Source organism: Pleurodeles waltl, chromosome 6 (assembly GCF_031143425.1).
Source record: "Pleurodeles waltl isolate 20211129_DDA chromosome 6, aPleWal1.hap1.20221129, whole genome shotgun sequence".
In the NCBI taxonomy this organism is placed as follows: Eukaryota; Metazoa; Chordata; class Amphibia; order Caudata; family Salamandridae; genus Pleurodeles; species Pleurodeles waltl.
Genome location: NC_090445.1, coordinates 1,710,734,416 through 1,710,748,022, shown reverse-complemented (window position 1 = coordinate 1,710,748,022; position 13,607 = coordinate 1,710,734,416). Strand labels below are relative to the sequence as shown.

At 50.4% G+C, this 13,607-nt stretch overlaps 1 protein-coding gene across 1 annotated transcript; it reads left to right on the top strand.

The window, feature by feature from the left end:
• The first annotated feature begins 9,693 nt into the window (after positions 1-9,693).
• Positions 9,694-11,913, top strand: LOC138301821 (glyoxal reductase-like). The gene is made up of 2 exons (XM_069242319.1): positions 9,694-9,791; positions 11,067-11,913. The coding sequence occupies exons 1-2, from the start codon at positions 9,694-9,696 to the stop codon at positions 11,911-11,913; spliced, it is 945 nt and encodes a 314-aa protein (XP_069098420.1).
• The last annotated feature ends 1,694 nt before the right edge of the window (positions 11,914-13,607 follow it).

The following is a 13,607-nucleotide window of genomic DNA, read 5'->3' as shown; positions in this document are numbered from 1 at the left end:
CCACCGCCAGAGTCATAGCCCAGGAGGGCTCAAGTATTGTTACTGGTCAGGAGACCACCGCCACCGCCAGAGTCATAGCCCAGGAGGGCTCAAGTATCGTTACTGGTCAGGAGGCCACCGCCACCGCCAGAGTCATAGCCCAGGAGGGATCAAGTATAGTTACTGGTCAGGAGACCACCGCCACCGCCGGAGTCACAGCCCATGAGGGTCCAGAATCCCACAGCCCCGCTGGGTAATGATGGAACGTCAAGCCACACACCAACGTCCAGTGTGGAGATCGTCATGCCACACACCAATGTCCAGTGTGGAGATCATCATGCCACACACCAATATCCGTACCAGAACCGCCATGGCAAAGCACCGCTGAACAGGGCAAAGACCCCCATGGCTAAGCACCGCTGAACAAGGCCAAGACTGCCATGGTGAAGACCGCTGAACAGGGCAAAGACCGCCATGGTGAAGACCGCTGAACAGGGCAAAGACTGCCATGGTGAAGACCGCTGAACAGGGCAAAGACTGCCATGGTGAAGACCGCTGAACAGGGCAAAGACAGCCATGGTGAAGACCGCTGAACAGGGCAAAGACCGCCATGATGAAGACCGCTGAACAGGGCAAAGACCGCCATGGCTAAGCACAGCTGAACAAGGCCAAGACTGCCATGGTGAAGACCGCTGAACAGGGCAAAGACCGCCATAGTGAAGACCGCTGAACAGGGCAAAGACTGCCATGGTGAAGACCGCTGAACAGGGCAAAGACTGCCATGGCTAAGCACCGCTGAACAAGGCCAAGACTGCCATGGTGAAGACCGCTGAACAGGGCAAAGACTGCCATGGTGAAGACCGCTGAACAGGGCAAAGACCGCCATGGCTAAGCACCGCTGAACAAGGCCAAGACTGCCATGGTGAAGACCGCTGAACAGGGCAAAGACCGCCATGGTGAAGACCGCTGAACAGGGCAAAGACTGCCATGGTGAAGACCGCTGAACAGGGCAAAGACCGCCATGGTGAAGACCACTGAACAGGGCAAAGACCGCCATGGCTAAGCACCGCTGAACAAGGCCAAGACTGCCATGGTGAAGACCGCTGAACAGGGCAAAGACCGCCATGGTGAAGACCGCTGAACAGGGCAAAGACCGCCATGGCTAAGCACCGCTGAACAAGGCCAAGACTGCAATGGTGAAGACCGCTGAACAGGGCAAAGACCGCCATGGCTAAGCACCGCTGAGTGACTGTGGCTTTGCACTCCCTAGGATGGCACAGTGGGCGAACCACCCAGTGAAGAGACTTGAGAGACTGTGGCCTTGCACTCCCCAGGATGGCACAGTGGGCAACCCACCCACTATAGAGACATGAGAGACTGTGGCTTTGCACTCCCCAGGATGGCACAGTGGGCAAACCACCCACTATAGAAACATGAGAGACTGTGGCTTTGCACTCCCCAGGATGGTACAGTTGGCAACCCACCCACTGTAGAGAGTTGAGAGACTGTGGCTTTGCACTCCCCAGGATTGAATAGTGGCAAACCAGCCACTGGAGAGACTTGAGAGACTGTGGCTTTGCACTCCCCAGGATGGCACAGTGGCAAGCCACCCACTGAAGTGACTTGAGAGACTGTGGCTTTGCACTCCCCAGGATAGATCAATGGGCATGGAGCCCCGTCGTGGATCTTGCTTCGCATTCATGTGGCTGAGGTGCCCCTCCTTCCCTTCCACCTGAGGTGCCTGTATTGTTTCTATCTGATGCCCCAGCAGTGTTCTCTCGGATTTTGGTCAGGTATCTACTGTGGGCCTCGCCCATGCATTTTTGGACTGTTGGTGCACGGACATTGTTGTGTACATATCTGCACTACTTCTTGTATTGTACATTTATTTTTGACAGATTTCGTAATATATATATACGTATATTTTTTAATGAGTAGTATATTGGCACAATACAAAGTTCGACCGCTATTCGCTTTGTCTTTGCATTCTTCCGGGGGGATTGTGGGTTGTTACTGTGATTTTGTGACTGCATTAGTTTGTATGTTGTAATATGCGAGGGTGGGGGCGGGGGTGTTTGGTGGGTGTCCCCGTAACTTTTGCCTCCCCCCTCCCCTGTGTCCTAGGTGCTGTACTCACCGGTATGTTCTGCGCCTACGTCGCTGTTGGTCGTAGATGAGCAGGAATGGAAGGGCAGGTAAGATTTGTAGTTCCGGCTCCATGGTGTCCTGATGGGATGTGTTAAGGTCAGCGTTTTCCCATAGCAAAAGCTGTTTCCGCCGTGTTTTTATCCACGGTGAATCCGCCCCGGAAAAGGTGGCGGATTGGTGTGTTGTGATAGTGTGGGCGGTACATTGTCTTCCGCCTGTATGTTGGCGGTGACCGCCGCGCTGTTTGTCTGTACCTCCGTGGAGGGCGATGTGTTAAAGTGGCTGTCTTAGTTGGCAGTTTCCGCCAGGGTCGTAATTCCCTTTTTTTGTCCGCCGGCCTGTTTGCGGTATTACCGCAGCTTTAACACAGTCCGCCAGGGTTGTAATGACCACCTATGTGTGTGCGGGATCTATGTTGCTGGCTTTTGGTTTGGCAAGTTCATTAATGATGGTGAAGAGTTCTTTGCTGTTTTGAGAGTTGTTGTCTAGGCGTGTCTTGTAGTGATCTCTTTTGGTGGTGTGTATGAGTTGGTGATGGGTGCGAATGGTTGTGTTGAGGGTGGAGAAGTTGTTTGGTGAAGGTTCTAAGCGCCATATTTTTTCAGCTTGGCGGCATTTGCGCTTGGAGTCTTGGAGTTCAGAGGTGAACCATGGGGCATTCTTGATGTTGTGGGTGGCGATGTGTTTTCTGAGGGGGGCTAGTGTGTCTGCGCAGGTGGTGATCCATTTGGAGAGGTTGTGTGCTCCTGTGTTGGGGTCGTTGGCGTGGGGGGGGTTGTGGGCCAGTTGGGAGTTTAGTCGTTCTGTGGGGATTTTGTCCCACATGCAGTAGGGTGTGGTGTGTTGATGGTAGTGTGTGGGGGGTTTGGTGAAGGAGAAGTGGACGCAGTGGTGGTCAGTCCAGAGGAGTTCTGTGGTGTGGGTGTAGGCTATGTGTTGGCTTGCTGTGAAAATTGCATGAGCATGTGCCCTGCTGAGTGGGTGGGTGCGGTGACCAGTTGTTTGAGTCCGAGGTTGGTGAGGTTGTCTATGAGGGAGGTAGAGTTGTAGTCTTGTAGGTTTTCTAAGTGAAAGTTGAAATCACAGAGGAGGATGTAGTCTGTGGAGGTGAGGGCGTGCGAGAAGATGCTGTCGGCAATGGTGTCGCAGAAGGTGGGGCGTGGTCCTGGTGGTCTGTAGATTAGTGTACCTCTGAGGGTGGAGTTGTTGTTAATGTGGATTAGGAAGTGCATGTTAACAGAGTTAACTCTCCGTGTGTTTTATAGCTTTATTTTGCGTGGCAGTGCTGTACATTTTGTATAATCTTGGTAGTATCTTGACCAATGATGAGTAGACTTTCCTGTGAAGCTGTCTTTCCATTCACATGCTGCACACCGGATGAAGTTGCGCTTTGACTCCACATACACCAACCGTCGGCTCAGCACTTCAACAAAGGCATAAGTGGCACGCACAAGCAGTTTGCTTGGACCACGGCAAACTCTCCAGGACTGCACTTTCTTCTTTGGGTTACTCATCCCCTATCTCATTGCCAATTGTATCGTCTTCCCCAGCCTGGTACCCTTCTAAATGACTAGGCCTCAAAAGTCTTTATTCCTCTGTGTGCACCTGTGAACTCCAACATTATAAAGCAAGGGCTCCTACATTCTAGTCTAGCAATTACATCATACACTGATACAGAGTCCTTGGGGAGCCAGAAAGGTTCTGTTCTAAATCATGCAAGACACTACACCAATCACAAGTCAAATCTCCTTAGCAATAACTCCACAGACTAGGGGCCAGATGTAGCAAAGGTTTGCGAGTCGCAAATGGCCTGAATCGCTATTTGTGACTGCGGAAAATCGGAAATGGGATGCAAAAATCCCATTTCTGACTCGCAAAAAGCAATGCGAGCTGTTACCGACTCGCAAAATTTGCGACCCCATTTTGCGACCCGCAAATAGGAAGTCACAATTTGCGAGTCGCAAACCATATGCAATTGCAACTCGCAAATTGCGACTAGTCGCAAAAAGCCCAGTTTGCATGTCCCATTTACCACTAACTCAGAGCAAGTGGTAATCATTACCAAAGTATAAAAGGAGACCCAGAAGGCATCTGGGTTACTCAAGATGGCGGAGATATACCTGATAGCAGTGAGGAGGAGAGTCCACGCAGCCCAGCAGTGGAGGAGGAGGAGCCAGAGACAGGAGCAGATTTACAGAACAAGGCAGACTCTTTTTCAGCAAACTGAGGAAGAAATCTACGACAAATACCGACTTTGCAGCGCAGCTATACTAGAATTAATTGAATTACTCAAACCACAGCTAGAACGCCAGACTCTGCGCGGCTGCGCCATCCCTACGCATGCGCAAGTGCTATGCTCACTGCACCTCTTGGCCTCGGGGAGCTATCAGGGGGTCATTGCTGTGGCAGGTGGGGTATCTCAAAGTGCACTATCAAGGTTCCTCAGGGCATTCCTAGATGCCATACTCACACACGTCTCACTTCATATACCTACCCAGGAATGAGGCAGAAATTAACAGCACCAAGTTGGACTTTTACCGGATTGCCAACTTTCCAAATGTCATAGGGTGTGTAGATGGGACACATATTCAAATATGCCCCCCTGCAAACCTGAAATATCTGTTCCGCAACAGAAAGTGTACCCACTCACTCAATATTCAGGTTGTTTGTGACGCCCATTATGTCATCACTGACATTGTTGCAAAATTTCCAGGCAGTACTCATGACTCATACATATTTAGGCACAGTGGGATACACCAACGCCTGGAACGTGGGGAGTTTGGAGACGGATACCTCCTAGGTAGAGCTGCATACACCTCGTATATGCACACAGATCAATGTATTGACACAGATCAATGTGCACACCAACCAGGACTTTCTAACAGTGTACTTTTTGTGCCCAACAGGTGACAGTGCATATGCACTACGGCCATGGATAATGACTCCGTACTTAACACCCAGCAATGAATGTGAGAGACGATACAACAGTGCACATAAGAGGACCAGGAACCTGATTGAACGCACCTTCGGATTGCTGAAAGCACGGTTCAGATGCCTCCACCGTAGTGGAGGTGCCCTCCAGTATACCCCCATTACAGCATTCAAAATTGTTGTCGCATGCGCCATCCTGCACAATATTGCCACCCGACGTGGGCTACCTCTCCCCCTGCAGACCCAGATTCTGAGGATGAAGAGCAGGAGCAATCACATCGCCATCATGGGGATCGGAGCATCGCAAATCAAGGCAGACTGAGACGGCAACACATCGCAACCCAATACTTTGGAAGGTACGTGTCAACTTCAAAAATACTCACCTATTGACCAAAAACTCCATTTGTTAAGTGGAACAAAAAAAACTATTTAATATGTGCAGAAATTGAACTATTTACAATGACAAACTGTTCAGGGAGTTCAGAAAGCCAACCATGCATGGGGCACATTGCCGTCATGTGCCCCAACATCAGGGACAGGGTTTAGTCTATGACCTACGACGGCCTCTGCCAGCCTGGCTGGTCCCAGGTTGTTCTGCAGTGCTCTGCCTGGTACTCCCACTCCGGAGCACCCTGGTGTCACCAGCAGAGACACTGCTCACAGTGGAGCCCTCTTCGCTGTCCTGTGGGGTGTCCCCTGTACCCCTGGACACATGCCGTGCCTCCATTAGATCGATCACATGGGTGATCCGGCCCAGGCCTCTTGCCACATCCCCTGCAAAGTGGCCCATTTCCACTTGGAGGCCGACTGTCCTTCTTGACAGCCTAGTGGTGTTGACTGCCAGTCTGCTAATTGATGAAGCCATCCTGTCCAGCCTCTGGAGCAGCTGGCGGTCTCTGCGCCGCCCACCCTCGTTCTGTGACAGCAGTCCAGCCACCAGTTCCCGCATGGACAGGGCTAGGTCCCCAGTGTTGTTTCCTATGACGTCCAATTGTGCATGGAGCTGCTGCATGCTGGTCTCATTGCTCCGTACAAAGCGGTGCAGAACCCCACTAATCCTCCCTAACATTTGGTTCTGCAGGCGCTGACCACTTAGCAGTTGTGCCTCGGTCATGGTGGTGGATGGACGCCCGGACTCAGCCTGCAGCCCTGCTCTCCTCAACCTGCGTCGCCTGCGCAGCGGTGGATGTTCTGTGAGCTGTACCGTGGCACTCCTGGCTGTTGCTGGTGCAGCCTCCGGAACCACTGTTGCAGCAGGTGTAGTCATCAAGGGGATGGTGTTGGTGGTGCAGGTGGGAGTGGTGGCAGCTCCTGTGCTTTCCTCATGGGGCTGGCTGACTGTTGGCACCTGGCTGCTGTGGCTGGTGGTGGTGTCTTGTGGCAGACCTGTGGGACATGGGGAACAGACTGTCAGTGTCTACTATCTGTTGCACACTTCCTAATAAACATTTGCCTATTGACTGCCTACTTGACTACATTGCCCATAATGCATCATTCTGGTGTTTGCTACCCTGCGATGGAGCTATCTTGGTTGTGCATGCCCCTATGTACATGTTGGGTGGGGGTATGGCATTTATGGGGGTACAGGCATATCACATGGTACTCACCGGTTGATGTTGTGGGCTCAGAGGTGTCCAGATCTCCGAATCCTGTAACTGCCTCCTGCTCCAGGGTCTCCTCCACCCTTTCCTCCAGGGGTGTGGGTGGTGGTACGGATGATGGTCCCCCTCCTGTGCCTCTCATCTCCCGGAGCCTTTCAGCCACCCTCTCCTTGGTCCGGGAGCGGAGGTCATACCACCTCTTCTTGATCTCATCCCCACTCCTGTGGCAGACCCCCATGGAGTTCACCTTTTCCTGTATATCCAGCCAGATTTGTTTTTTTGTTGAATCTGGCACATTGAGGGCTGCCTTCCCAAAAAGATCATCATAGTGCTGACAGCATTCCTCTGTCAGCACTTCCAGCTCCTTCTCAGAGAATTTTAATTTCCTCTTTCTGGGTGTTTCTGCCATTGTAGCTGCTGTTCCTCCTGTTGGCTGTTCAGCAGTTTAAAATGGGTGTGGTCCTCCCTCCTCCCAGGTGTATTAGTAAACTTCCTGGCTGTGATGTCATCATCATGTGCCAGGAAGTGTTTCCAGAGTGTTCTGGAGTGGTTTCTGGAGTGTTCTGCAGCACCTGCAATCAATTTACATGATACTCGCAATTTGCGACACCCACTCGCAAATTGCGTGTCCGTTTTTTGCGCGGTCGCAAACAGCGACCTCACAGACAGCGGACTCGCTATCTGCGTTGCGACTCTGGGTGCGAGTCGCTATTTGTCCACAGAAATTGTTCCTGCATTCCTATTAGCGACACACAATTTGCGAGTCGCACATGCTCGCAAATTGCGAGTTGCTAATTTTTTTGTACCTACATCTGGCCCTTAGCCTCTGCCACACACCCGACACTAGTCAGGTGGGTGGGTTTCTGTGATACTGCTCAAGTGTTGCCAACCTGGATCTGCATCGCCTCAAGAAGCAATGAGAATTACAAAACTTTGCACACCGCTCACCTGGCTCTGGCTTCATCTGCCTGTCCAGGAATCATGCACTGGAAGGGGAGAGAGACTCCCTCACACTCTAATTTGATGCTACCCTCTCCCAGATGTGCTAGTGATCGCAACATGGGTGCCTAGTGAAAATTGTGTATCTTCTACTGCACATTTGTTGGGCTGGCTTCAGCTCAACACATCTGCATTCTTATCTTATCCTGCTTCAAAGACTTACCTCGCTACAAATTATGACAATTCTTCTCCTGCATCCTAGAGATCACAGTTCCAAAAACTGCTAAGGCAGCCACATTAAAAAATGTCTACTCACATCAGTAGCTAAGACAGTGCAGACCCAATGAACACACCAAGGTCCATATTTATACTTTTTGATGCACAACTGCGCCGACACAGTTGTGCGCCAAAAATTTTACAGCGGGCTAACGCCATTCCTACGCGCCATGCGGGCGCCTTATTTAAGGAATGACGTTAGCCAGCGCCACGGACTGGTCTGAGCAAAAAAAAAAGACTCAAACCAGGTAGCGCCGGCATAGCAGAAAATGGGGGTTGTGCGTCAAAAAATGGTGCAAGTCAGGTCTGAGACAAAAATCATGCCTCATACCGGACTTGCGCCATTTTTTAACGCACAAGCCCCATTGAAATGACTCCTGTCTTAGCAAAGACAGAAGTCATGCCCCCTTGCCTAATGACCATGCCCAGGGGACTTCTGGCCCCTGGGCATGGTCATTGGGCACAGTGGCATGTAGGGGGGCCCAAGTTAGGCCCCCCTATGCCACTTTAAAAAATGATAAAAAATACTTACCTCAACTTACCTGTACTTACCTGGGATGGGTCCCCCATCCATGGGTGTCCTCCAGGGGTGGGCAAGGGTGGCAGGGGGTGTCCCTGGGGGCAGGGAAGGGCACCTCTGGACTCCTTCCGAACCCACAGGTCCCTTAACGCCTGCCCTGACCCAGGCGTTAAAAAATGGCGCACATCAGGCAGTGCAACGTTTTTTAAGGCCCACCCCGCTTGTGCATCAAAATGACGCTAGGGTGTAAATAAGGCACACAGGCCTTAAAGTCATTTTTTGGAAGGGAATGCCTACCTTGCATGTGATTAATGCAAGGCAGTTTCCCGCCTTCAAAAAATGACGCACACAGTGGAATTTTGAAGTCCGCGGGGTCGGGCGTCAGAGTTTAAATATGGGGCAAGGTTTGTGCCGAATGTGCGTAAAAAATTTTGACGCACATTCGGCGCAAACGTCGTACAAATATGCCCCCAAGTGTATGTGAAAAAGGCAACTTTAATGAGACAGGTGCACATCATAATGTATAATTAGCAGACCATACCTTTGGAAGCAGCTCTTTGTGCTGTAGAAATGTTCTTTTATTAATTTATTCATTCTACTTACACAACCTCATTAAACATAATTATGCATGATCAAACTTTCCTAACCCTTAAACAAACCATAGACCTTCCCCTCTCTTGAGCCTCCTGTCCCCAACTCCAAAAATGTACCCCTCTATTTCCCTGTCTGTTCCATCTCCCTGCCCTTGCCCCTTAACCAGTATCCATTCTTCTGCATCCTTTCCTCAGATATTCATCAATCGGGCAACCTCCCACCCCCGCTTAAACTGCGACTTTCAATCAGTAGCCCAATAAATATTAAGTCTAAACATCTCCTGACATTTAGAAAACTTCTTCTCTGATGAGTTTTTCTGCCCCAACCTAAAACTACAACCCAGCCACCTAGCTCTTTCCCTCCTTCCCTCAACAGTAAAGCCAGGTGCACCCTCAACTCCAAAAATTTAGCACTCCATCCCTATTATGACATGGGCACCCTACTGCCACAAACAACTGATATTTGTTGAAACACTGGACCTCATTATAACATTGGCAGTAAAAAACGCCTACCACCGTGGCGGCAGCCGCTAAAAGACCGTTGCCGTGGCTACCAGCCATCCGCCATAATATGACAGTAATCCGGAATTCCGCCATAAGGATAATGGAATTCCGGCTGCGGCCATGGTGGCGGATGGCGGTAAGGTGGCACTGGTGCCAGCAGCAGCGCCACCCCAGTAGACCGCCGCTGACGGTATAATGATACATGATACGTCCTGGCCGTGTTCTGCTGGCGGACGCTGCTGCTGGTAGCAGCGCCCCATCCCGTCTCCTGCTGGAGGACAGAGGACCCCCTGAAATCAGGTAAGTTGGGTGCTCCGACAGGGAAAGGGGGTGGGAGGTGTTGTATATATGTGCACGCGTGAATGCGGGTGTGTGATGCGTGTTGTATATGTGTGCATGTGTGGATGTGTGAGTGCGTGTATGTTGTGTTGTGTGAATGCTTATGTGCTTGTATGTATGTCAGTGTGTTTGGATGTGTGTATGAATGTATGTATGCATGAGTCGGTGCATGTGGGTATGAGTGTGTGTATGAGTGTGTATGATGGTGCGTGAAGGTGCATGTATGTTGGGGGTGGGTCCGGAGTGGGGGGACAAACCTGTGGAGGGGGAGGGGGGTGGGGAAGACCCCTATCAGTGACAGGGAAGGGATTGCTAGCAGCAGGCTTGGGGGTTGAGTTTCAAGGGCGGTAAGCCCTTTGAAGCTTACTGCCAGGGCAGTGCACATTCCTGATGGAGGGAGGGTTATCTAGTCCACCCAGGAAGGGCATTGTCTTACAAACCGGAGAGACAAGCCTCTCCTGCAAGGTTTGTATATTGGCTGCCTGGAGGTGGCAGCTGGATAAGACCAGTCAGCAACCATCCCAGTTAAGATAGCTTTTGCAGGGGGCACATCTAAAGTGACCTCTGGGTACATTTAGGGATAAATGCAATACTGGCACCAGTTTGGATTTATCATTCGGAGTCGTTTGATACCAAACAACCCAGGATTCAGGGTGGCCATCATGTAGCTGGGAATCTCATATTTGTCCAGCACCTGTATTAAAATGGCTGCCCTGTTCATTCACTATGTCCTAGGCTTGGCAAGGACACTGTGGGGGCATATTGCTCATGCAGCTATTCCCTCACATATAATATGAAGTACCCTGACTTAGGGCTGTAAGGCCTGCTAGAGGGGTGACTTACCTGTAGTAAATGCAGTGTATGGTAGACAGGGAACACAGGCAGTGTGCCATGTCGAGTTTGTGTTTTAGGTTTGCACCAGGACACTCAGCCTGCAATGGAAGTGCTGGGTGTATATGGATGCATGGCCCTAGAGGGTGGCACAATCAGTGCTGCTGCCCTCATGGGCCTACCCTTACCACCCCATGCCCTGAGTACCTAGGTACTCACTTACAAGGGACTTATAGTGGTAGTTAAGTGTGTATCCAATTGTGCCAATGCATCACAACAGATTTAGGGAAAGAGCTCTGTCCCAGGAAACCTGGTTAGCAGGAGCCCTGGGCACTACAATTTCTAGAACACGTCAACATCAAGCACAGAGCTGAGAGTACTACACAGCTGACCTGTCGTGGAGAGTGTCACTCTTAACAATGGCATCCAGATGCCCCACATTGGATTGGGCACTTTCCGCATCCAGGGTTATAGTACCATCTACAGCATATTGGATGTGGCCCTACGATGTGGCTACCGCTCCACTGATACAGCAGCTGTCTACAGTAATGAGGCAGACATTGGAAAAGCTTTAAAGGAGCTCCTTCCCCTGCATGGCTTAACCTGCCAAGACATCTTCCTGACCAGTAAGCTGGCACTACGAGACCATGGTGAAGAGGCAGAAGGTGCAGCCCAGCGTAGCTTGCAGGCCCTGGACCTAGACTACCTAGACCTTTACTTGAATCACTGGCCAGGCATAGAGGGATGGAAAAGTGATGACCTGGTTAACCCAGAATGCCGGCGCCAATCCTGGGAGGCCCTTGAGAAGATGAACTCAGCTGGTATCCTCAGTAGCACTGGCATGTCTAACTTCACTGAGGAGCACCTGAAGGAGTTACTCACCATGTGCCAGGTGCGACCAGCAGTGCTTCAAGTAGAGTACCAGTCAGAGCTGGTCCAGTGGGACTTTTTGAGCTTCTGCCGGTCAGCTGGCATACACCTACAGGCCAACACTTCTCTGGGGAGTGGGCATCTGATACCGCAGCAAGAGGTACAAGCAGTGGCAGCAAAGTATAACCAGACAGCCTCTCAGGTCCTCTTGTGCTGGGCATTGCAGCGGGAGGTTGGGGTGATCTCCAAGTCCACCAACCCTGAACGCATTGTTGAGAACTTCCAAGTTTTTGACTTTGAGCTGTCCCCACAGGACCTGGAGAAACTGGATGCCATGCAGTGCGAGAAGCATTACTGCTGGGGTCCCAAAGGCGTGGTCTGATGGAATGGTGTTCTAGACCCTTCCAGGCATCATCCAAGGCTTAGCTAAGGTCACCGTGGTACAGCGGGAAGCACTTATACTCCACACTGGAAGCACTTACACTCCACACTGCATGCATTTACAGCTCCACAGTAGTACAATGATCTTTTTTTCTTTTATTCAACTCAAAAGACACTTTTCTTAAGGTGCCAATTAAATGGAGGGACTTTTTTTTCATAATGTGTCATGACTCAGTTCCATGCTATCAATATTATATCTTCTTTAAGGCTTCATTTTCGGTGTCTGGTAATCTTCATTCGGGCTTAACAAGGAGCGTTTCCACGGAATATTTCATCCTTACACGTTTTTTTAATTTCAAGAGTTTTTATTGGCATTTTTCAAATTTGAATCCTTACCTATGCTCTAAAAATCAATTAAAAGCCTTTGAAGTTCATTTAACCATAGAATCTGCCTGTCTTCCATATAATTGTTGCTATCACCCCAAGTGTATTAAGTGTACAAGGTTCCAGTCAGAGCTACTCAAAAACTTTAAAAGGTCAAACTCCAGATGTGTGTTCCTTGGAATCCAACAGGACTCTGCAGGCTCCTTCAGCATTAATAAAATGGAGTCATAGTGGACGTATGCGGCGTGGATTCACGCGCTTCATTGTGGTGCAAGATTGAATGTGCTTAATGATACGTCTACAGCAACTCACTACAGACATGGACTCTTTGCCATCTGCTCTAAAGGACATTTTGAGTCAAAATACATCTTTCCAAACAAAAAGTATACTGATGATTACCCTGTGTTCAGTCAGGGGGGACTGCTCTGGACCATCCCCAATCTGCATCAACATAGTCCCACACTGCCCTCAATCTAGTTCCCCTGGAGCATACCCACCCTTCCTTCACACTGGAGTCCCACCGCCTCACTCAACTCTCTCTGCCTCCCACTAGTAGATGACCAACACATTCTCCTTTCTGCTGACCTTGTTAAAGGTTTCCCCCATCTGGTCCCCTGTTCTTCTCATCCCAGACCCATCTTCCTAACTTCTGCCCACCACCCTCATCCACAGCTGCTTGCATCCTTAGACCTCTACTTTTTCATGAGTGGCTTGACGAAGTTTCCCAGCTCTCCCCTTCTTGTCTTATCCTCATGTAGATCCCATTGAGAGAAGAAATGATGCACCACATCTCCACCCTCCTCAACTCAGACTTACCTTCCTAACTTCTGCTTCTACCCTCCTCCACAGATCCTTACTCCACTGATTTTCCCAGCTCGGTCCTCCCCGTAACACCTCAGCCTCAGATAGACCCCTTGAGAGAGAAAAACTATGCACTAAATCCCCGTCCTGCTTCCTTCCTCCAAAGGTTGTGATTTCCACTCTCCCCTCACTACGCCCAACTTTCTTCCATGCCTACGTTTGGCTACCTGATGCTTACAATCGCCTCGTGCGCTTCTCATACTTCCAAAAGGCCTTAATCACCCTTGGCAGTGTCTCTTAGCTCTCCCACCCTCTCTACAAACACCACTAAAGCCGGCCACTCCCCAGTCAGCCCCACATCATTCACTCAGCTGAGCTGGGGACACCTGCTTAAAATGCTAATCACTCTTCTGCACAGATGCCACCGGGTGGCCACCATTTTTCATATGTTTGTAGCCCCAACCGTAACGCCCTGCAGCTTCTGAGACACTACAGTACCACACACCGCCA